The following is a 25857-nucleotide window of genomic DNA, read 5'->3' on the forward strand; positions in this document are numbered from 1 at the left end:
CTGGCCGTTTTCTGGGAGTGTACGGAAAAACGCAGGCGTGCCAGGGAAAAACGCGGGAGTGTCTGGAGAAACGGGGGAGTGGCTGGCCGAACGCTGGGCGTGTGTGTGATGTCAAACCAGGAACGAAACTGACTGAACTGATCGCTATTTGTGAGTAAGTCTCGAGCTACTCAGAAACTGCTAAGAATATTCTATTCGCAATTCTGCTAAACTTTCGTTCGCAATTCTGCTAAGCTAAGATACACTCCCAGTAGGCGGCGGCTTAGGGTGTGCAATGCTGCTAAAAGCAGCTAGCGAGCGAACAACTCGGAATCACCCCCTAAAGCTGGTCATACAATTGTCTGGCAGACCATCTGTGCACTAGTTGGAATGAAAATCTGGTAATGTATGGGAGCAAATGACAATCGGCCATTTGCTCCCAAATACTGGAAATCGGATAAAAATGGTCGCTCAGACAAATTGGTTGAATCACGTTTTTGCCCAGCTTAAGAGAGTCTGTGATACTTATGCTCTCGTTCTTCATTGCTGCCATTTCCCTCGCTAAACAATCATACTTCAAATTTCTCATCACCTCTTTGCCACTGTCAACTCCTTCCTCTGCCCACCACCACCTCCTCTCCCATCCTCATTGTCTGCTCTTGACTCATTGCTCGTTGTCTGCCACTTATTTTACATCCAAGATTGACCCTGTACATCAGGACATCACATCACCAGACCAGCAACCACCCATCCCATACCACCCCTCCCCTTCTCTTTCACCAACTCTTACATCTTTCTCCCATGTATCTGACCTTCATCCGTTCCTCCCCCCCACCACATCCCCGCTTGACCGTATCCCCTCCCACCTCCTATGCTACCTCTCTCCTGCCTGTTCCCATCTTGGCTACCCTCCCAATCGCTCTCTCATCAGGCACTGCCCCCTCTGCCTTCTTCAAGCATGCCCTTGTCTCCCCTATTCTTCTTTTTTTTTTTTTTTATTGAAGCATGAATAAAAACACGTCATTCACAGGACATGTATGTACAGAGTGAGTACAATAAAATATTAACATTACATATATTGCCGTGTAGGTTCATTTAATAACAATCGATTGCAAGGAGAATACTGAAATGCTGTGTATTAATCACAGAGTGTAGAACACACGGTCGATCTAAATCCAGAAAAATGTGTGACGCTCACCTCCCCCACCAAAATGAAATTTGAGGGAGCAAATTAATCAAGAGAAATGGGAGGATCTCCGTCCAGGATAAGTAACCTATACCATGAAGTCAGACGTAGACTTCTGTGGATTCCCTCACGTACTGAAAGTTTGTGTTGCAATATAACTTTCCCAGACATCAAAGAACGGATCCATCCGTTTTTCTTTTTCGAACATGGTTTCCACCCAATCCATTCTAAAAATGTTATGAAGCTTCTCTTTATATATGGAAAAAGACGGAGTGTTAGGATGTATCCAATTTTGCAATTTTTTTTTAGCTGCCGAGCTTATGGCTAAAAGCATCTTCTTCCCTACCTTGGTAATATGTTGGGATTTTGGCGGGAATCCAAAAATGGCCCACTCAGGGAAAAGAGGGACATAATTAATGCAGTTTCAGCATCACGTTTGACCCTTAACTAAAATCCCCTAATTATTGGACAGTCCCAAAAGCGATGGTATAAATCTGCAAGACCCCGAGTACATTTGGGACAACTATCAGATGGGATTAAGCCCATGAGAAACTGTATTAGGAGAAATATAAGTTTTGTGTGTTATGTTATAAAACAGTTCCTGTTACATGCTAGAAGATAAAAGTTTGCAGGAAACATGTCTCCCCTATTCTTAAAAAAAACCTACCCTTGATCCAAACATTCTCTCCAACTACCGACCTCTCTCCTCCCTTTTGCCTCCAAACTCCTTGAGCGTATTGTCTATAACCGCCTCACTGCCTTTCTTTCCTCCTGCTCACTGCTTGACCTATTCCAGCCTGGTTTCCGTTCTCTCCCTTCCACTGCAACTGCCCTCACAAAAGTCTGCAATGACCTCCATGCAGCCAAATCTAAAGGGCCCCATACACTAGAACGATAATGCCTGATTTCATCCAATTTCGGGCCAATATATCGGGTGAAATCGGGCATTTTGGATGTGTTTCCAATCTGATGCGCGTTCTCGTGAGGGTCGGATTGGCTCCCCTAGATAGGTAGTGCTGCACTCATGATATGTCTGTTCTCGCAGGCATGGCTGGGATCGCATAAGATATATCAAAATGTACCAAATCGTATGGAACCACTCCCAGGAGGGTTCAAGGGAAATCACCTCCGACTTATCGTTGTAGTGTATGGGGCCCTTTAAAATCGATTCAGAACACGAGGGTGGATACAAACGCCAATAACCTTTTGACATACTACACCAATGGCCATTTGTGCCTTTCAAAAAATCTGTGTTATGGGGAAAACCAGCCCTCCTGAGAATCTTAATACGGGAAGGACTGGTTCATTTACTTCAGCGTGTGGTGTAATGTATTTGCCAGTCTTTTTTACCTGTTGTATATTGGAAATGGTGTGAAACATTTGTTTAGGGATTTACTAACACAGCAGCTGATTGCACCTGACAGTTATACTCCCTTTTTTTTTTTTTTTTGTACAGCTTAAATTTTGACCCCAAAATGATGGCTAGACAGGGATTTTTAACATGTAATATTTTTCCAATCATCGGGATCCACCAATCTACAAAATTCATTGGCTTTGTGAATTCTGCCAACTGATGTATCGGTCGCATTAACTAATTCAATTTTAGAACTACTTTCTTTATCACCTGGTCTGTTCTGCCAGTTTACCACCCATCTACACTGCCCACGCAAGCTTACAGATAGTCTATTTCCATACTCTAATAACCATCTGTCTCCTAACCCAACATTGCTGTGTGGTTGGGTGACCAACCCCCAAAATTACTTATTCCTATTGCCGTCTGGCTGGACCAGTGTGCACTATGGGGCTCTGAATCTCATGCATAGTAGGGTACTACCAGGACACTCTTACCGCTTTGTCTGTTTTTGATTTTTATATGCATAGTTGCCATATCCATTATAACTTTTATGTGTTTGGTCTTCCTGTTAGATAGTTGGTGTTTGCACTGAGGAACTACATGCAGCTCAGCAGTGGAATGGACAGGGAATATTAGAACTTCTGCGGACTGTACCAGTGTAAGTAAAATGCAGCGTACAAAGAATTATTTTAAATAAAATAAACCAAATCCTTTCTTTTTTTTTTTTTTGTTTATCACTTTTGCTGCATTTTTAACTTTTTGCATATGTAGGTATAATAATTGACATTACTATACATTTATATGTTTAATAATTGACATCTCATGTTCGCATACATCTTCTGTTTGTGATGTGAACTCTGTGTCTGTGACTACTTCCTTAAATGATAATATGAATTAAGGCCTCTACAGATGTGGCCTCATACAGCTAGCATCAATACACCATGTAGCGGGGAATGCCTGGTATGAGTGAGCTACTCAGTTAGCACCGGTCTTCTTCTTTTTTTTTTTTTGCCGAAATGCGTCTTATTGACATCACTATGAACAGGACACACAAGCAGACTCTGCTGATTAAAATGATATGCAGCATGTCTATATTCTGTGTCTGTGGCTGTAACTGCATACGAAATGCTACATTACAGGATTTTCTAGGGAAACGCTGTAACATACCATTTCATATGCAGATAGACACTGCCACACATAGAATATCGACATGTCATCTTAATCATATGCTGTTTGCATATAACATGCATATTTCATGGAAATATTTGCACGTAGACGCTCTGCGCTACCAAGTTATGCCGCTGCATGACGTGACTAGAAGGGCTGTTTAACGTGCAGGGCGGCTTGATATGTGGACACATCTGTAAGTTGTCATGGCTATTGCTGTTCTTTTAACACTGAATAGCAGTGTTTGTCTTACGTCCTAGAGGATGCTGGGGACTCCGTAAGGACCATGGGGAATAGACGGGCTCCGCAGGAGACATGGGCACTAAAAAGAACTTTAAGTATGGGTGTGCACTGGCTCCTCCCTCTATGCCCCTCCTCCAGACCCCAGTTTATCTACTGTGCCCAGAGGAGACTGGGTGCACTACAGGGAGCTCTCCTGAACTTCCTGAAAGAAAGTATTTTGTTAGGTTTTTTATTTTCAGGGAGACCTGCTGGCAACAGGCTCCTTGCATCGTGGGACTGAGGAGAGAGAAGCAGACCTACTTAAATGCTAGGCTCTGCTTCTTAGGCTACTGGACACCATTAGCTCCAGAGGGAGTCAGAACGCAGGTCTCCCCTAGCGGTTCGGCCTGGAGCCGCGCCGCCGTCGTCCTCGCAGAGCCGGAAGATAGAAGCCGGGTGAGTATAAGAAGATAGAAGACTTCAGAGGCGGCAGAAGACTTCAGATCTTCAATGAGGTAACGCGCAGCGGTGACGCTGCGCGCCATTGCTCCCACACAGAACACACACACAGCGCACACTGTGGGGTGCAGGGCGCGGGGGGCACCCTGGGCAGCAATGTATACCTCTAGGACTGGCTATGATTAGATTTACACTATTTAGTGGTATTTCAGAGTATCCCCACCAGTTTGTTTTAAAAAAGCAGGACCGAAGCCCGCCACTGAGGGGGCGGGGCTTCTTCCTCGGCACTCACCAGCGCCATTTTCTCCACAGCACATGCTGATAAGCTGGCTCACTGGACTCTCCCCTGCTGATCACCGGTGACAGAGGGTTTTAAAGAAGGGCGGGGGGGGAGGGCGCACATAATTTGGCACAGTGAATATATATAAAAAGCGCTATATCTGGGTATATTGTTGTTTTTCCAGGGTTATTGGTGCTGGGTGTGTGCTGGCATACTCTCTCTCTGTCTCTCCAAAGAGCCTTGTGGGGAAACTGTCTCCAGATAGAGCTTTCCCTGAGTGTGTGGTGTGTCAGTACGTGCGTGTCGGCATGTCTGAAGCGGAAGGTTCTCCTAGGGATGAGGTGGAGCGCATGAGTGTGGTGTCGCCGTTGGCAACGCCGACACATGACTGGATGGATATGTGGAATATTTTAAATGCAAATGTGAATTTATTGCACAAACGTTTGGACAAAGCAGAGTCCAGGGACGGTACGGTGGGTCAGACCCTGCCTTTCCCTATGTCACAGGGGCCTTCGGGGTCTCAAAAGCGCCCACTTTCTCAGATAGTTGACACAGATACCGACACAGATTCTGACTCTAGTGTCGATTATGATGATGCGAGGTTGCAGCCAAAGTTGGCAAAGAGTATTCATTATATGCTTATTGCTATAAAGGATGTGCTGCATATTATAGATGACCCCGCGGTGCCTAATCCTAAGATCCACATGTTTAAAGAAAAGAAGCCTGAGGTTACTTTTCCACCTTCCTTTGAATTAAAGGAGTTATTTGAAAGTGCTTGGGAAACTCCAGATAAGAAACTGCAGATTCCCAAAAGGATTCTTATGGCGTATCCTTTCCCCATCAAGGACAGGATACGGTGGGAATCCTCCCCACGGGTGGACAAGGCGTTGACGCGCCTTTCCAAAAAGGTGGCGCTGCCGTCTCAGGATACCGCTGCCCTCAGGGATCCTGCTGACCGCAAGCAGGAAACTACCTTGAAGTCAATTTACACACATACCGGTACATTACTCAGACCGGCAATAGCGTCGGCTTGGGTTTGTAGCGCTGTACTAGCGTGGACCGATACCTTATCTGCTGATATGGATACGATGGATAAGGAAACTATTTTATTGACCCTGGGCCATATTAAGGATGCGGTCCTTTTATATGAGAGAGGCTCAGAGGGATATAGGCATACTGGGGTCCAGAGCGAACGCTATGGCGATTTCTGCCAGGCGAGCACTGTGGACCCGACAGACTGGTGATGCCGACTCGAAACGGCATATGGAGGTTTTACCTTACAAGGGTGAGGAGTTGTTTGGGGAAGGTCTCGCGGATCTAGTCTCCACAGCTACTGCTGGTAAATCAACTTATTTTACCTTATGTTTCCTCACAGCCTAAGAAAGCGCCACATTATCAGATGCAGTCCATTCGGCCGCATAAATCCAAGAGAGCTCGGGGATCTTCCTTTCTTGCCAGAGGTAAGGGCAAGGGGAAAAAGCTGCCAGCTACAGCCAGTTCCCAGTAACAAAAGTCCTCCCCGGCTTCTACTAAATCCACTGCATGACGCTGGGGCTCCGCGGGTGGAGTTCGCTCCTGTGGGGGCACGTCTTTTCAGCCAGGTCTGGGTTCATTCTCGGGTGGACCCCTGGGCAATAGACATTGTTTCCCAGGGGTACAAGCTGGAATTCGAAGAGGTGCCTCCTCGCCGGTTTTTCAAATCGGCACTGCCGACTTCTTCCCCAGAGAGGGAGGTAGTTTTGGCGGCAATTCAAAAGTTGTGCCTTCAACAAGTGGTGGTCAAAGTTCCCCTGCAGCAGCAGGGGATGGGCTATTACTCAACCCTGTTTGTGGTCCCGAAACCGGACGGTTCGGTCAGACCAATTCTGAATTTAAAATCCTTAAACCTATACTGAAAGATGTTCAAGTTCAAGATGGAATCGCTCAGGGCGGTCATCGCAAGTCTGGAAGAGGGAGATTATATGGTGTCCCTAGACATAAAGGATGCAGACCTTCATGTCCCCATTTATCAACCTCATCAGGCGTTCCTGAGATTTGTAGTGCAGGATTGTCATTACCAATTTCAGACGTTGCCGTTTGGGCTTTCCACGGCCCCGAGGATTTTTACCAATTTAATGGCAGAGATGATGGTGCTCCTGCGCAAGCAGGGGGTCACAATTAATCCGTACTTGGACGATCTCCTGATAAAAGCGAGATCGAGAGAACGATTGCTAGACAGCGTATCACTCTCCCTGAGGGTGTTACAACAACACGGTTGGATTCTAAATCTACCAAAGTCACAGTTAGTTCCAACGACCCGATTGCCTTTCTTAGGCATGATTCTGGACACGGAACAAAGGAGGGTCTTCCTCCCCATGGAAAAGGCCCAGGAACTTCAAAGCTTGGTCAGGGACCTGTTGAGGCCGGACAGGGTGTCGGTACATCACTGCACTCGAGTGCTGGGAAAAATGGTGGCGTCTTACGAGGCCATTCCATTCAGCAGGTTCCATGCCAGGACTTTTCAGTGGGACCTTCTGGACAAGTGGTCGGGGTCACACCTACAGATTCATCAAATGATCCATCTGTCCCCCAGGGCCAGGGTGTCTCTCCTGTGGTGGCTACAGAGTTCTCACCTTCTAGAGGGTCGCAAGTTCGGCATCCAGGACTGGGTTCTGATGACCACGGACGTGAGCCTCCGAGGATGGGGAGCAGTCACACAGGGAAGAAGCTTCCAGGGTCTGTGGTCAAGCCAGGAAGCTTGTCTACACATCAACGTTCTGGAATTAAGGGCCATATACAACGGCCTTCGTCAGGCGGAGACCTTAATTCAAGGTCTACCGGTTCTAATTCAGTCAGACAACATCACAGCAGTGGCTCATGTAAACCGCCAAGGCGGCACGAGGAGCAGAGTGGCAATGGCAGAAGTCTCAAGGATTCTTCGATGGGCGGAGAGTCATGTAAGCGCTCTGACAGCAGTCTTCATTCCGGGAGTGGACAACTGGGAAGCAGACTTCCTAAGCAGACACGATCTGCATCCAGGAGAGTGGGGACTTCATCAAGAAGTCTTCGCAGAGGTTGTAAGTCAGTGGGGACTGCCTCAAATAGACATGATGGCTTCACGCCTCAACAAAAAACTTCCAAGATATTGCGCCAGGTCAAGGGACCCTCAGGCGTTTGCAGTGGACGCACTGGTGACACCATGGGTGTTTCAGTCGGTCTATGTGTTCCCCCCTCTTCCTCTCATCTCAAAGATACTGAGAATCATAAGGCGAAGAGGAATTCGGACAATTCTCATTGTTCCAGATTGGCCTCAAAGGGCCTGGTATCCGGATCTGCAGCAGATGCTCACCGAAGATCCGTGGCCTCTTCCTCTCAGGGAAGACCTGTTACAACAAGGGCCCTGTCTATTCCAGGACTTACCGCGACTGCGTTTGACGGCATGGCGGTTGAAAGCAGGATCCTAGCGGAGAATGGCATTCCGGAGGAGGTCATTCCTACTCTGATAAAGGCTAGGAAGGAGGTGACATCGAAACATTATCACCGTATCTGGAGGAAGTATGTGTCTTGGTGCGAAGCCAAGACTGCTCCTCCGGCAGAATTCCATCTGGGCCTTTTTCTTCACTTCCTACAAACTGGAGTGAATTTGGGCCTAAAATTAGGCTCCATTAAGGTTCAGATTTCGGCCCTATCCATTTTCTTTCAAAAGGAATTGGCTACTCTTCCAGAAGTCCAGACTTTTGTGAAAGGGGTGCTTCATATCCAGCCTCCTTTTGTGCCCCCGGTGGCACCATGGGACCTTAATGTGGTGTTACGGTTCCTTAAGTCTCACTGGTTTGAGCCTCTTCAGACAGTTGAATTAAAGTATCTCACTTGGAAAGTGGTCCTGCTATTGGCCTTGGCGTCGGCACGGCGAGTGTCGTAGTTGGCGGCTTTGTCTCACAAAAGCCCTTACCTGATTTTCCATGTGGATAGAGCTGAGTTGCGGGCTCGTCCTCAATTTTTGTCTAAGGTGGTTTCTTCTTTTCATATGAACCAACCTATTGTGGTGCCTGTGGCTACAAGGGACGTGGAGGATTCAGAGTCCCTGGATGTGGTCAGGGCATTGAAAATGTATGTGGCCAGAACGGCTCGGGTTAGGAAGACAGAGGCCCTGTTTATCCTATATGCAGCCAACAAGGTTGGCGCTCCTGCGTCTAAACAGACTATTGCTCGCTGGATCTGTAACACGATTCAGCAGGCCTATTCTACGGCTGGATTGCCGTTACCGAATTCGGTAAAAGCACATTCCACTAGGAAGGTGGGCTCTTCTTGGGCGGCTGCCAGAGGCGTCTCGGCGTTACAGCTTTGCCGGGCAGCGACTTGGTCGGGTTCAAACACTTTTTTGCAAAGTTCTACAAGTTTGATACCCTGGCTGAGGAGGACCTCATGTTTGCTCATTCGGTGCTGCAGAGTCATCCGCACTCTCCCGCCTGTGTTGGAGCTTTGGTATAATCCCCATGGTCCTTACGGAGTCCCCAGCATCCTCTAGGACGTAAGAGAAAATAAGATTTTAAACCTACCGGTAAATCTTTTTCTCCTAGTCCGTAGAGGATGCTGGGCGCCCGTCCCAGTGCGGACTAAATTCTGCAAGACTTGTTTATAGTTTGCTTACATAAGGGTTATGTTACAGTTTTAATTAGTCTCGGGCTGATGCTGTTTTGTTTCATACTGTTAACTGGTTCGTATATTCCATGTTATACGGTGTGGATGGTGTGGGCTGGTATGAATCTTGCCCTTAGATTAACAAAAATCCTTTCCTCGTACTGTCCGTCTCCTCTGGGCACAGTTTCTCTAACTGGGGTCTGGAGGAGGGGCATAGAGGGAGGAGCCAGTGCACACCCATACCTAAAGTTCTTTTTAGTGCCCATGTCTCCTGCGGAGCCCGTCTATTCCCCATGGTCCTTATGGAGTCCCCAGCATCCTCTACGGACTAGGAGAAAAAGATTTACCGGTAGGTTTAAAATCTTATTTTCTCGTGTCCTGTCCTCAGGGACCCCTAAACTGTGCATGTTTTACAGATATCCTCAGTATCACAAAGGAAAAAATTATCGCCACTTGTAAATCATTTAAAATGTCAGCCAGTATTGAGCACACCTGTGCGTCAGCTTACCAACTTGGAAATCTGTAATACATGCACTGTTAGGGATCCCTGAGGACTAGAATTGGGAAACACTGATATACTGCTAGGCAGAAGCCTGCGTATGAATGTAGACCTTCATTCTTCACCTGCTAAAAGTACTTATATTTCTCTTCACAGAGCGGGCGGACCTTGGCTGATAACAGATATGCGGAGAGGAGAGACCATTTTTGAGATTGATCCTCATCTGCAAGTAAGTTACCACATAGTACTGTAAATGGGGTTTCCATCCTTCTCCTTGCGTAGTAAGGGGAATTAAGTCTTTCATCCTCCAGGGGTGATTCTTATAAAAATTAAACTGAAATTTTATCTTACAGCATCATAGCATTTGTGAGTTTTGACATTTTTGTTTTTAAAGGTCTGTGGGGGATTTCTGCTTAATGCCTAATTTGAACTGTATGTATTTTATGTAAACATCAATCACATAGATATCTCCAGCATTGCTCCTTAATGGTGATCGTGAACCAGATGGGGGAAGGTAGCTTATTTGGCTAATATTATTTAAAAAAAATCCTGATCATGTGACCACATCTGGGTTTGACAATCACACAAGCATTGGTTTAGGAGACTGCAGTCCCATGTAAACTCCCACAAAGGTATGGTTTTATCCCCTTTTATTTTTAAGCAGGAGAGAGTTGATAAGGGAATTGAATCAGAAGGTTCGAACCTCAGTGGCGTTAGTGCGAAATGTGCCTGGGATGATCTAAGCCGCCCCCCTGAGGATGAAGATGACAGCAGAAGTATTTGTATTGGAACGCAACCAAGGCGGTTGTCTGGTAAAGGTACATACTGATACATAATGATTGTGTGCTGCCATGTTGGTGGAAGTACTGCAAATTTTGAATGCACTGACTGCTCCGTAAAAAGGATAGAAACTCATGAACTGTAGAGACATTGGCCTCTATTCAATTCATATGATATGAATAGCGACGGGAAGGAGTTTCTGCAGCTATTCAATTACAGCCCGACTAGAGGATACCAGATCGCACCCTTCCGGAGATGCGAGCAGATATCCAACTAAACTAGCTTTCTGCTGCGGGGTACACTGGGCTCCACAAGGATAGACACTGGGGTGTAGAGTAGGATCTTGATCCGAGGCACCAACAGGCTCAAAGCTTTGACTGTTCCCAGAATGCACAGCGCCGCCTCCTCTATAACCCCGCCTCCCTGCACAGGAGCTCAGTTTTGTAGTTGGTGCTGCAGTAAGCAGGCACTTAACAGAGGGGCTGCTCCAGGCAGCCCTAAGAAGAGCTTTTTTTGAAGAAAAAAGTGAAGACTACAAGGGCAGCAGCGGTGGTAAATGTCAGGAGACATTCACTGCTGCAGCTCCAGCTCTCCCCAGCGGCGCTGTACACTCCTGAACCCTGGTTGTCTGGTAACTACAGCAGGAGGCTCCGGTTTTCTTCTCAGTCAGGCACACACGACGGGGGCTCTCCGGGATCGCGTGGCCGCGCTTCGGGAGGTGGTGAGTGGGTCCCGCTTGCGGGACCCGGTCTTTATCGCGATCCGGCGCGGTCAGTGAGAGGCGGGCCGCGCGCGCTGGCGGTGGACACTGTGGCAGTACAGGCGATCCCACTAGATCACCAGGGCATGGGTGCAGGTCAGGTTTTCTCTCTAAACCAATTTCAGTAGCCCACAGTACCCGGTGGTTTTGCCAGCAGGGGTTTAAGGCTTAGACATGAAGCCCCTCCCCCAGCCCCAGGGCGCCATTTCCCGCAAATATTCCTGCCCTGGAGCTGCATATCTGTCAATCCCTCACTCCCTGTCAGTGTCTGGGCACCATTATCTCTCAGCTTCACTGTTCCTGGGACTGCTTGGGCAAATCCTCCTGTGTAAAGCCGCCTGGTTGTCAGTGCTGTGACTTTACATGACACTTAAGTATTCTACCTGCCTTTTCTCTGACGTCCTAGTGGATGCTGGGAACTCCGTAAGGACCATGGGGAATAGCGGGCTCCGAAGGAGACTGGGCACATCTAAGAAAGAATTAGGACTACCTGGTGTGCACTGGCTCCTCCCTCTATGCCCCTCCTCCAGACCTCAGTTAGAATTCTGTGCCCGGCCGAGCTGGTTGCACACTAGGGGCTCTCCTGAGCTCTTAGAAAAGAAAGTATATTTAGGTTTTTTATTTTCAGTGAGATCTGCTGGCAACAGACTCACTGCTACGAGGGACTGAGGGGAGAAGAAGCGAACCTACCTGCTTGCAGCTAGCTTGGGCTTCTTAGGCTACTGGACACCATTAGCTCCAGAGGGATCGAACACAGGCCCAGCCTCGGTCGTCCGGTCCCGGAGCCGCGCCGCCGTCCCCCTTGCAGAGCCAGAAGAACGAAGAAAAGTTGAAAATCGGCGGCTGAAGACTCCGGTCTTCATTAAGGTAGCGCACAGCACTGCAGCTGTGCGCCATTGCTCCCTTAGCACACCACACACTCCGGTCACTGATGGGTGCAGGGCGCTGGGGGGGGGGGCGCCCTGGGCAGCAATTAGATTACATTACTTGGCGAAAAGCACATAATACAGTCTGATGAACTGTATATGTGCATTAACCCCCACCATTAAAGTACATAAAAGGACAGAAACCCGCCGCTGAGGGGGCCGGGCCTTCTTCCTCAGCACACTGGCGCCATTTTCTCTTCACAGCTCAGCTGGAAGGAAGCTCCCCAGGCTCTCCCCTGCAGTATCCTGGTACACAAAGGGTAAAAAAGAGAGGGGGGGACACATAAATTTAGGCGCAAAACTGTGTATATAAGCTGCTATAGGGGAAAAATCACTCAGTATAGTGTACATCCCTGTATTATATAGCGCTGTGGTGTGTGCTGGCATACTCTCTCTCTGTCTCTCCAAAGGGCCTGGTGGGGGAACTGTCTTCAAAGGAAAGAAGCTGTACAACACAGCTAGTCCCCAGGAACAGAAGTCCTCCCCGGCCTCTACAAAAATCCACCGCATGTCGCTGGGGCTCCACAGGCGGAGCTAGGCCTGGTGGGGACGCGCCTTCGTAAGTTCAGCCACAAGTGGGTTCACTCCCTGTTAGATCCCTGGGCAATAGAAATTGTATCGCAGGGATACAGGCTGGACTGTGAGAAGATGCCCCCTCACCGAGGACCCGGCGGGCTTCCCCCCAAGAGAGGGAGCCAGTGTTAACTGCAATTCGTAAATTGTATCTTCAACAGGTGGTGGTCAAGGGTCCCCTCCTTCAACAAGAGGGTGTTATTATTCGACCATGTTATAATCCCGAAACCAGACGGTTCGGTTAGACCCATATTGTATTAAAATCCCTGAACATATACCTGAAAAGGTTCAGGTTCATGATGGAATCGCTAAGAGCGGTCATTGCAAGCCTGAAATGAATCGGGACATAAGGGATGCATACCTTCGTGTCCCCATTTATCCACCTCATCAGGCGTACCTCAGAATTGCGGTACGGGATTGTCATTACCAATTTCACCAAGGTAATGGCGGATATGATGGTGCTCCTGCGGAAGCAAGGTGTGACTATTATCACATACTTGGATGATCTCCTCATAAAAGCGAGATCAAGAGAGCAGTTGCTGGACAGCGTATCACCTTCTCTGGAAGTGAAACGGCAACACGACTGGATTCTATATATTCCGAGGTCGCAGTTGGTTCCTACAGCCCATCTGCCTCGCCTAGGCATGATCCTAGACACAGACCAGAAGAGGGTTTATCTCCCGATAGAGAGAGCTCAGGAGCTCATGACACTGGTCAGGAATCCATTGAAAACCAAAACAGGTGTCAGTGCATCACTGCACTCGAGTCCTGGGAAGGATGATGGCATCATACGAGGCCATCCCCTTCGGCTGGTTCCATGCAAGGACAATGGAACTTACTGGACAAGTGGTCCGGATCACATCTTCAGATGCATCGGTTAATCACCCTATCCTCCAGGGCCAGGGTGTCTCTCCTGTGGTGGCTGCGGAGTGCTCACCTTCTCGAGGGCCGCAGATTCGGCATTCAGGACTGGGTCCTGGTGACCACGGATGCAAGCCTCCGAGGTGGGGGGCAGTTACACAGGGAAGAAAATTCCAAGGTTGTGCCTTCACATCAATATCCTGGAACTAAGGGCCATATACAACGCCCTAAGTCAAGCGGAGTTCCTGCTTCGCGACCAACCGGTTCTGATCCAGTCAGACCGCAGGGGCTCATGTAAACCGCCAGGGCGGCACAAGGAGCAGGGTGGCGAGGGTAGAAGCCACCAGAATTCTTCGCTGGGCGGAGAATCAAGTAAGCGCACTGTCAGCAGTGTTCATTCCGGGAGTGGATACGACCTCCACCCGGGAAAGTGGTGACTTCATCAGGAAGTATTCACGCAGTTTTGCAAATTGATGGAAACTGCCTCAGGTGGACTACATGGCGTCCCACCTCAATAAAAAGATAATAAAGGTTTTACGCTGGGTCAAGGGACTCTCAGGCGATAGCTGTGGTCGCACTAGTAACACCGTGGGTGTTCCAGTCGGTCCATATATTCCCTCCTCTTCCTCTCAGACCCAAGGGCTGAGAATTGTAATAAACGGAGGAGTGTGAACAATATTCTTTGCTCCGGATTGGCCAAGAAGGACTCGGTACCCGGAGCTGCAAGAAATGCTCTCAGAGGACCCATGGCCTCTGCCTCTGTCAGGACATGTTGCAACAGGGACCCTGTCTGATCCAAGACTTACCGCAGCTGCGTTGGACGGCATGGCGGTTGAACGCCGGATCCTAGCGGAAAAGGGCATTCCGGATGCAGTTATTCCTACGCTGATAAAGGCTAGGAAAGACGTGACAGCAAGACTTTTTCACTGTATATGGTGAAAATAGGTTGCTTGGTGTGTGGCCGGGAAGGCCCTACAGAGGAATTCCAGGGGGGTCGATTCCTGCACTTCCTACAGTCAGGAGTGACTATGAGCCTAAAATTAGGATCCATAAAGGCCAAGATTTCGGCCCTATCCCTTTTTCTCTCAAAAAGAACTGGCTTCACTGCCTGAAGTTTGGACGTTGTTACAGGGGTGCTGCATATTCAGCCCCTTTTGTGCCTCCAGTGGCACCTTGGGATCTTAACGTGTGTTGGATTCCTAAAATCCCACTGGTTTGAGCCACTTAAGACCGTGGAGCTAAAATATCTCACGTGGAAAGTGGTCATGCTTTTGGCCTTAGCTTGGACTAGGCGTGTGTCAGAATTGGCGGCTTTGTCATGTAAAAGCCCATATCTGATCTTCCATATGGACAGGGCAGAATGGAGGACTCGTCCCCAATTTCTCCCTAAGGTGGTATCGTTTCATTTGAACCAACCTATTGTGGTGCCTGCGGCTACTAGGGACTTGGAGGATTCCAAGTTGCTGGACGTAGTCCGGGCCCTGAGACTTTGTTTCCAGGACGGCTAGAGTCAGAAAAACTGACTCGCTATTTATCCTGCATGCAACCAACAAGCTGGGTGCTCCTGCTTCAAAGCAGACTATTGCTCGCTGGATCTGTAGCACGATTCAGCTTGCACATTCTGCGGCTGGACTGCCGCATCCTAAATTAGTAAAAGCCCATTCCACGAGGAAGGTGGGCTCTTCTTGGGCGGCTGCCCGAGGGGTCTCGGCTTTACAACTTTGCCGAGCTGCTACTTGGTCGGGATCAAACACTTTTGCAAAATTCTACAAGTTTGATACCCTGGCTGAGGAGGACCTTGAGTTTGCTCATTCGGTGCTGCAGAGTCATCCGCACTCTCCCGCCCGTTTGGGAGCTTTGGTATAATCCCCATGGTCCTTACGGAGTACCCAGCATCCACTAGGACGTCAGAGAAAATAAGAATTTACTCACCGGTAATTCTATTTCTTGTAGTCCGTAGTGGATGCTGGGAGCCCGTTCCAAGTGCGGACTCTCTGCAATACATGTATATAGTTATTGCTTAACTAAAGGGTTATTGTATGAGCCATCTGTTGAGAGAGGCTCAGTTATTGTTCATACTGTTAACTGGGTATAGTTATCACGAGTTGTACGGTGTGATTGGTGTGGCTGGTATGAGTCTTACCCTGGATTCCAAATCCTTTCCTAGTAATGTCAGCTCTTCCGGGCACAGTTTTCCTAACTGAGGTCTGGAGGAGGGGCATAGAGGGAGGAGCCAGTGCACACCAGATATAGTACCTAATCTTTCTTTTAAGAGTGCGGCTAGTTGCTAGTTAAGAGAGTGCATTTAGTCAGGGTTTTCTAGTACAATTACCCTGTGATATACATCCAGTTCTTACTGTGCCGTGTTATATCTATTGACTACATATATATATATATATATATATATATATATATATATATATATATGTATATATATATATATATATATATATATATAAGCTAGTCCAGTGCAGTATTATTGTTAGTAATAACCTCTGCATTGTACAAACTGTGACTATCTGTTTGTGCATTAGCTAGCTGAGTGGTGTCCATTTCGTGTCTTTCACTCAACTTGCTATCCCTATATTCTGTAACCTGAGGGGGCTTGGTGCGTCAGGTTTTATATTGATATAGGATTTTCACAAAGATATACTTTAATACGTATTTCTCTAACGTCATAGTGGATGCTGGGGACTCCGTAAGGACCATGGGGAAAGACGGGCTCCGCAGGAGACTGGGCACTCTAAGAAAGATTTAGTACTACTGGTGTGCACTGGCTTCTCCCTCTATGCTCCTCCTCCAGACCTCAGTTAGAATCTGTGCCCGGCCAGAGCTGGGTGCTTTTAGTAGGCTCTCCTGAGCTTGCTAATAAGAAAGTATTTATTTTCAGAGAGCTTCTGCTGGCAACAGACTCTCTGCTACGAGGGACTGAGGGGAGAGAAGCAAACCTACTATCTGCGGCTAGGTTGCGCTTCTTAGCCTACTGGACACCATTAGCTCCAGAGGGTTCGAACACAGGATCTTAACCTTGGTCGTCCGTTCCCGGAGCCGCGCCGCCGTCCCCCTCGCAGAGCCAGAAGACAGAAGCAAGAAGACATCGAAATCGTCGGCAGAAGACTCCTGTCTTCACATGAGGTAGCGCACAGCACTGCAGCTGTGCGCCATTGCTCCCACACACTTCGGTCACTGTAGGGTGCAGGGCGCAGGGGGGGGGTGCCCTGGGCAGCAATTAAGTACCTCCTGGCAAAAGCAGCATATTTACAGTTGGACACTGTTATATGCATGAGCCCCCGCCATTAATTTTACACAAAATCGCGGGAGAAGCCCGCCGCTGAGGGGGCGGGGCCTTCTTCCTCGGCACTCACCAGCGCCATTTTCTCTCCACAGCTCCACTGAGAGGAAGCTCCCCAGGCTCTCCCCTGCACGATAGAGAGGGTGAAAAAGAGAGGGGGGGCACATAAATTTGGTGTAAAAACAATATATACAGCAGCTACTGGGTTAACACTAAGTTACTGTGTGATTCCTGGGTCATATAGCGCTGGGGTGTGTGCTGGCATACTCTCTCTCTCTCTCTCTCTCTCTCTCCCCAAAGGGCCTTGTGGGGGAACTGTCTTCAAATAGAGCATCCCCTGTGTGTGTGGTGTCGGTACGTGTGTGTCGACATGTCTGAGGTAAAAGGCTCCCCTAAGGAGGAGATAGAGCAAATGTGTGTGAGAGGGTGTCTCCGTCGACAACGCCGACACCTGTTTGGATATGTGTAAGTGCTGAGGTGAATTTATTGCACAAAAGATTAGAGAACAGACAGGAAATCTACCCATGTCTGTCCCTGTGTCACAGAGACCTTCAGAGTCTCACAATGCTCACTATCCAAAATAATTAACACTGATATCGACACAGAGTTTGACTCCAGTGTCGACTACGATAATGCAAAGTTACAGCCAATATGGCGGAAAGGTATTCAATATATGACTATTGTAATAAAAGATGATTTGCATATCACTGATGACTCATTTGTCCCTGACACAAGGGTACACATGTTAAGGGGAAGAAAGCTGAGGTAAATTTCCCTCCTCTCATGAGGAAAAAGAGCGGGAATCTCCAGACAAGAGACTGCAGCTTCCCACAAAAAATTCTCAGGCAGTATCCTTTCCCCACTAGGGCCAGGATGTGTTGGGAATCTTCCCCTAGGGTGTCCTGTTTGCACAGAAGGTAGCACTAGCTATTTTCAGGGATCCGGCAGATAGCGTGCACATTCTAGTATACTACTCAGACCGGCGATTGTGTCGGCATGGGTTTATAGCGCTGTGGCAGCGTGGACCGGTACCTTATCAGCAGAGATTGAGACCCTAGTATGTATATATATATATATATATATATATATATATATACATATATCTATGTATATATATATATATATATATATATAGAGATATATATATATTAAAGATGCTGTCTTAAGTGATAGAGATATATATATATATATATATATATATATATATATATATATATATATATATATAAAACATGCCCAAAGAGACATGAGTATACTGGGTCCTAGAGTCAAAGCTATGTTGATTTCTGCTTGACGTGTCCTGTAGAATATGCAATGGACAGATGATGCCGACTTAAGAGGCATATGGAAGGCTGAGGATTGTGTGGAGAAGGGTTCTCGGACCTGGTCTCCACAGCTATAGCTGGTAATTCTGATATTTTGCCTTATATTCCTGCACAGCCTAGGAAAGCACGACATTATCAAATGCAGCCTTTCGAATAAAGAAACAAGAAAGTCCGAGGTGCGTCCTTTCTTGCCAGAGGCGGGGGCACAGGAAAGAAGCTGCACAACACAGCTAGTTCCCAGGAACAGAAGTCCTCCCCGGCCTCTACAAAAATCCACCGCAAGATGGAGCTAGGCCCGGTGGGGGCACGCCTTCGTCAGTTCAGCCACAAGTGGGTTCATTCCCTGTTAGATCCCTGGGCAATAGATATTGTGTCTCAGGGATACAAGCTGGACTTTGAGAAGATGCCCCCTCACCGACGGCCCTGCCGGCTTCCCCCCACGAGAGGGAAACCGTGTTAACTGCAATTCATAAATTGTATCTTCAACAGGTGGTGGTCAAGGTTCCCCTCCTTCAACAAGGAGGGGGTTATTATTCGACCATGTTGTAGTCCCGAAACCAGACGGTTCGGTCGGACCCATATTGAATTTAAAATCCCTGAACATATACCTGAAAGGGTTCAAGTTCAAGATGGAATCGCTAAGAGCGGTTATTGCAAGCCTGAAAGGGGGAGATTTTATGGTGACTCGGGACATAAAGGATGCATACCTTCATGTCCCCATTTATCCACCTCATCAGGCGTACCTCAGAATTGCAGTACGGGATGGTCATTACCAATTTCAGACGTTGCCGTTTGGTCTCTCCACGGCCTTGAGAATATTCACCAAGGTAATGGCGGAAATGATGGTGCTCCTGCGGAAGCAAGGTGTCACTATTATCACGTACTTGGACGATCTCCTCATAAAAGCGAGATCAAGAGAGCAGTTGCTGAACAGTGTATCACTTTCTCTGGAAGTGAAACGGCAACACGGCTGGATTCTATATATTCCAAAGTCGCAGTTGGTTCTTACAGCTCATCTGCCTCTCCTAGGCATGCTCCTAGACACAGACCAGAAAAGGGTTTATCTCCCGATAGAGAGAGCTCAGAAGCTCGTGACACTGGTCAGGAATCTATTAAAACCAAAACAGGTGTCAGTGCATCACTGCACTCGAGTCCTGGGAAGGAGGGTGGCATCATTTGAGGCCATTCCCTTCGGCAGGTTCCATAGGAGGACCTTCCAATGGGACTTACTGGACAAGTGGTCCGGATCACATCTTCGGATGCATCGGTTAATCACCCTATCCCCCAGAGCCAGGGTGTCTCTCCTGTGGTGACTGCAGAGTGCTCACCTTCTCGAAGGTCGCAGATTCGGCATTCAGGACTGGGTCCTGGTGACCACGGATGCAAGCCTCCGAGGGTGGGGGGCAGTCACACAGGGAAGAAATTTCCAAGGGCTGTGGTCAAGGCAGGAGACTTGCCTTCACATCAATATCCTGGAACTAAGGGCCATATACAACGCCCTAAGTCAAGCGGAGACCCTGCTTCGCGACCAACCGGTTCTGATCCAGTCAGACCGCAGTGGCTCATGTAAACCGCCAAGGCGGCACAAGGAGCAGGGTGGCGATGGTAGAAGCCACCAGAATTCTTTGCTCGGCGGAGAATCACGTAAGCACACTGTCAGCAGTGTTCATTCCGGGAGTGGACAACTGGGAAGCAGACTTCCTCAGCAGGCACGACCTCCACCCAGGAGAGTGGGGACTTCATCAGGAAGTCTTCACGCAGATTGCAAATCGATGGGAACTGCCACAGGTGGACATGATGGCGTCCCGCCTCAACAAAAAGCTAAAAAGGTATTGCACCAGGTCAAGGGACCCTCAGGCGATAGCTGTGGACGCACTAGTAACACCGTTGGTGTTCCAGTCGGTCTATGTGTTTCCTCCTCTCCCTCTCATACCAAGGGTGCTGAGAATTGTAAGAAAAAGAGGAGTGAGAACAATACTCATTGTTACGGATTGGCCAAGAAGGACTTGGTACCCGGAACTGCAAGAAATGCTCACAGAGGACCCATGGCCTCTGCCTCTCAGACAGGACCTGTTGCAACAAGGGCCCTGTCTGTTTCAAGACTTACCGCTGCTGCGTTTGACGGCATGGCGGTTGAACGCCGGATCCTAGCGGAAAAAGGCATTCCGGATGAAGTTATTCCTACGCTGATAAAGGCTAGGAAGGACGTGACAGCAAAGCACTATCACCGTATATGGCGAAAATATGTTGCTTGGTGTGAGGCCAGGAAGGCCCCTACAGAGGAATTCCAGCTGGGTCGATTCCTGCACTTCCTACAGTCAGGAGTGACTATGGGCCTAAAATTAGGGTCCATAAAGGTCCAGATTTCGGCCCTATTCATTTTCTTTCAAAAAGAACTGGCTTCACTGCCTGAGATTCAGACGTTTGTTAAGGGAGTGCTGCATATTCAGCCCCCTTTTGTGCCACCGGTGGCACCTGGGGATCTTAACGTGGTGTTGGGTTTCCTGAAATCCCACTGGTTTGAGCCACTTAAGACTGTGGAGCTAAAGTATCTCACGTGGAAAGTGGTCATGCTGTTGGCCTTAGCTTCGGCTAGGCGTGTGTCAGAATTGGCGGCTTTGTCATGTAAAAGCCCCTATCTGGTTTTCCATATGGACAGGGCAGAATTGCGGACTCGTCAGCAATTTCTGCCAAAGGTGGTGTCATCTTTTCATTTGAACCAACCTATTGTGGTGCCTGCGGCTACTTGTGACTTGGAGGATTCCAAGCTGTTTGACGTAGTCCGGGCTTTGAAGATTTAGGTAACCAGAACGGCTGGAGTCAGGAAGACTGACTCGCTGTTTATCCTGTATGCATCCAACAAGCTGGGTGCTCCTGCTTCAAAGCAAACTATTGCTCGCTGGATCTGTAACACGATTCAGCAGGCTCATTCTGCGGCTGGATTGCCGCATCCAAAATCAGTGAAAGCCCATTCCACAAGGAAGGTGGGCTCTTCTTGGGCGGCTGCCCGAGGGGTCTCGGCATTACAGCTTTGCCGAGCTGCTACTTGGTCGGGTTCAAACACCTTTGCAAAATTCTACAAGTTTGATACCCTGGCTGAGGAGGACCTTGTGTTTGCCATTCAGTGCTGCAGAGTCATCCGCACTCTCCCGCCCGTTTGGGAGCTTTGGTATAATCCCCATGGTCCTTACGGAGTCCCCAGCATCCACTAGGACGTTAGAGAAAATAAGATTTTACTCACCGGTAAATCTATTTCTCGTAGTCCGTAGTGGATGCTGGGCGCCCGTCCCAAGTGCGGACTTTCTGCAATACGTGTATATAGTTATTGCTTAATAAAGGGTTATTTTATGTTGGCATCCATTGGTTGATGCTCTGTTGTTTGTTCATACTGTTAACTGGGTAAGTTTATCACAAGTTATACGGTGTGATTGGTGTGGCTGGTATGAGTCTTACCCTGGGTTCCAAAATCCTTTCCTTGTAATGTCAGCTCTTCCGGGCACAGTTTCCTTAACTGAGGTCTGGAGGAGGGGCATAGAGGGAGGAGCCAGTGCACACCAGTAGTACTAAATCTTTCTTAGAGTGCCCAGTCTCCTGCGGAGCCCGTCTATCCCCATGGTCCTTACGGAGTCCCCAGCATCCACTACGGACTACGAGAAATAGATTTACCGGTGAGTAAAATCTTATTTTTTCTCTGTGATTTAGTCACCATATATCTCCTTTATCTCTGCTAGTGCTGACTGCACTGCGCAGGGTTTTGGGTAAGAGGTATTGTGCTGCTGCCAATTGTACTGTGTTACCTGATACTGCAAGTTATATCATGTCTGCTTCTGAGGGTTACGGTTCTGGGGCTGAAGACACTGCCGGTGTTGCTGAAGGCACAGATCCCTATGAGGAGAATATAGCAGCTGTGGGCTCTGGTTCTGGGGGCTCCTTGCCCCCCAGTGGGACTGTGGCAACGGAGGTACATAATGACCCACCGTGGGCCGCTTTTTCCACGCTTCTACATACGCTAGTTAATAAACTAACACCCCCTATGGGACCCCCTATGCCGGTACAACCGTATGTGATCCCTGCAGCTAACGCCGTGGGCGGACGATTTATCTGCTCAATTGAAGTTGAACCAGTCCATGACTACTAAAACGTCTGACCATCGCTCGCCTAAGTCCAAGGGGTCCTCTAAGCGAGCTCTGGTCTCCTAACAATCCACTTGTGTTACTGACACCTCGTCTAATGAAGACGGCACTTACACTGACCCCACAGGTTCTGACTCAGATACTGCTGATGGGGAGGGTAGTTCACATGTGGATGTTCCTGATCTTATGGAGGCTATTAAGTTAATTCTACTTATTACGGATGATCCCGAGAGACATCCGTCCCTCCTAAGAAACCAGATAGGTTCAAGCGTCAGAAGGTGATTAAACAAGTTTTACCTCACTCTGACCACCTAGTGGATATACGTCAGGAACCCTGGGAAAACCCAGGTACGAAGATTGTGCCTCAAAAGAAGATGATGGCTCGCTATCCACTCGCACCAGAGCGGTCTAAGAATTGGGAAACGCCTCCTCCAGTAGACTCACATGTGGCTAGGATGGTGGTTTCCTCAGCTCTACCTGTCACTACCGTCACGTCTCTAAAAGAGCCTACGGATAAACGTGTGGAGGGTTGTCTGAAAGCGATTTACACCCTCATGGGTACTGCACAAAGGCCCACTATTGCAGCATCATGGGCTGCAGAGGCTATTGAAGCATGGGCATTCGAGTTAGAAGCTGAAATCTCTTCTGACCATGCTAGACAATGCTTGTCATATAATGTCACAGCTTCTCGCTATATTAAAGAGGCGGCCTCTGATGCCGGTATCCTAGCAGCCAAGGCCTCTACTACGTCAGTCCTGGCTCGCCGAATATTGTGGCTGAGATCCTAGTCTGTGGATCTGGATTCTAGAAAAACCCTGGAGGTACTCCCTTTCAAGGGAGATATTCTGTTTGGGGAGGACTTAAATAAGATAGTGGCTGACTTGGCTACTGCCAAAACTGCCTGTCTGCCAAGTACCGCTCCTTCTGTGTCGAAGGCTAAAGGTACGTCCTTTCGCCCCTTTTCGTCCTTCAGGTAAAGCAAAAGGTCAGGCGTACAACAAGCAGGCCCGCACTTCCTAACCTGGTAAGCCAAAGCCCAAAAGAGCCTGGGCAGCCCGTCAGCCAGCTTCCAAGGCCGATAAGCCTGCCGCATGACGGGGCGGGCCTCCCCCTGGGGGATCCCAGGGTGGGGGGCCGACTTCTAGGGTATACCCAGGAATGGTTGAAGACCACTTCAGATGCCTTGGTACGGGAAGTCGTCACTCAAGGTTACGCCATAGCCTTCAAAAACCGACCCCTCGTCGATTTTGCCGGACAGACGTCCCGTTGGACCAGACAAAGGCAAACACTCTACATTCGGTGGTACAGACCCTCCTGGATACAGGAGTCGTAGTACAGGTGCCTCTTGCGCAGAGGGGCCGAGGGTACTATTCTCCGCTGTTTCTAGTCCCGAAACCAAATGGGTCCTCCCGCCCCATTCTCAACCTCAAGGCATTGAACAGGTTTGTGAAGGTTTCCAAGTTCCGTATGGAAACCCTTCGCTCTATAGTTCTGGCTTTGGACCCTGGGGACTACATGGTCTCCCTGGATATACAGGATGCTTAACTGCATATTCCTATAGCAGCGTCACATCAGCAATACCTGAGGTTTGCTATTGGCAACCTCCATTACCAGTTTCGGGCGTTACCTTTTTGGTTTAACAACGGCTTCGCGAGTCTTCACCAAAGTCATGACGGTGGTACTCCGCCGTCAAGGGGTCAGGATGCTGCCGTATCTGGACGACTTGTTAATCCTGGCAAATTCCCCATAACTTTTCCTACGTCATCTAGATATGACGGTCCGGTTTCTACAAGCCCACGGGTGGCTCATAAACTGGAAGAAATCCTCCCTAGTCCCTGCTCAGAGCATGGTGCATCTGGGAGCTCTATTGGACACTCACAACCAGAGGTGGTTCTTGTGTCAGGAGAAAGTCCTGAAGCTTCAGGACAGGATTCGTTGCTTCCTTTCTCGTTCGCAAGTGTCGATACATTCGGCGATGCAGGTGCTGGGCCTCATGGTGTCAGCATTCGACATGGTGGAGTATGCTCAATTCCATTCTCTCCCCCTCCAGAGGTTGATTCTAGCCAAGTGGGACGGCCTGCCTCACCGGATCAGGTCTCAAATGATCTTATTGACTCCAGAGGTCCGTCTGTCGCTGCTCTGGTGGCTCCAGGACCAACAATTGTGCAGGGGCCGTCCCTTCTGGATATCCAACTGGGTCCTGTTGACGACAGATGCCAGTCTAAGAGGTTGGGGCGCGGTGCTGGAGCAACACTCCCTTCAGGGTCGGTGGATCAAGGAGGAGTCCCTCCTCTCAATCAACATTCTGGAATTGCGGGCGGTCTTCAATGCATTGAACCTAGCCCAGCATTTAATTCAGAACCGTCCTGTTCAGGTGCAGTCGGACAACGCCACCACAGTGGCTTACATAAATCATCAAGGCAGCACTCAAAGCCGTTTGGCAATGAAGGAAGTCTCATGGATTCTACATTGGGCGGAATGCCATCTACCGGCCATATCGGCAATCTTCATTCCGGGAGTCCTGAATTGGGAAGTGGGGCCGCCATCCAGAAGTGTTTCAACTCCTAGTGAAAAGGTGGGGCCTTCCAGACGTAGATCTGATGGCGTCTCGACACAATCACAAGGTTCCGGCCTGCGGAGCAAGTACAAGTGATCTTCAAGCAGCATTCGTGGATGCGCTGGCTGTGCCGTGGAGGTTTCAGCTGCCGTACGTGTTCCCTCCGGTGTCACTCCTGCCCAGGGTAATTCGGAAGTTCAAGCAAGAAAAAGGAAATCTGCTTCTCATAGTTCCAGCATGGCCCAGACGGCACTGGTTCTCAGACCTGCAAGGCCTATCGTCAGAGCGTCCAATTCTACTTCCACAACGCCCAGACCTCCTCGTTAAGGGCCCCTGTGTCTACCAGAACCTAGCCCGGCTGTCTTTGACGGCGTGGCTCTTGAAGCTTCCGTCTCAAGGGCTAAAGGGTTTTCTGAGGCGGTCATTCAAACTATGTTGCGGGCCCGGAAACCGGCTTCTGCTCGGATTTACTATAGGGTCTGGCATTCTTACTTAGGTGCGCATCTAACAATTATGACGCTTCCAAGTTTAGTACGGCCAAGTTGTTGGCTTTTCTTCAGCAGGGCCTGGACTTAGGCCTGCGTCTGGCCTCCCTCAAGGTTCATATTTTTGCCTTGTCGGTGTGGTTTCAGAGAAAAAGTGCGACCTTACCTGGTGTGTGCATACCTTTACTCAGGGTGTGTTGCGTATCCAACCTCCCTATGTACCGCCTGTGGCTCCTTGAGACTTGTCTGTGGTTTTGGAGGCGTTACAAGAGTCTCCGTTTGAACCTCTTGGTTCAGCTGATCTTAAGTGGCTTTCCCTTAAGGTGGTGTTTCTGCTGGCTATTGCTTCAGCTAGAAGAGTGTCAGATTTGGGTGCCTTGTCCTGTAGTTCCCCATATC

General features: G+C 48.7%; 1 protein-coding gene across 3 annotated transcripts in view; it reads left to right on the forward strand.

The window, feature by feature from the left end:
- Positions 1-25857, forward strand: part of SUFU (SUFU negative regulator of hedgehog signaling) — a 186876-nt gene that overhangs the window by 141041 nt on the left and 19978 nt on the right. For 2 of the 3 annotated variants that reach the window (XM_063961924.1, XM_063961922.1), the window contains exons 5-7: positions 3092-3177; positions 9923-9995; positions 10428-10584. In XM_063961924.1, coding sequence (XP_063817994.1) covers positions 3092-3177; positions 9923-9995; positions 10428-10584 — 316 coding nt within the window. The remainder of the gene's footprint in view (positions 1-3091; positions 3178-9922; positions 9996-10427; positions 10585-25857) is intronic. The other variant, XM_063961923.1, reaches the window with a different exon arrangement.

Source organism: Pseudophryne corroboree, chromosome 3 (genome assembly GCF_028390025.1).
Source record: "Pseudophryne corroboree isolate aPseCor3 chromosome 3, aPseCor3.hap2, whole genome shotgun sequence".
In the NCBI taxonomy this organism is placed as follows: domain Eukaryota; kingdom Metazoa; phylum Chordata; class Amphibia; order Anura; family Myobatrachidae; genus Pseudophryne; species Pseudophryne corroboree.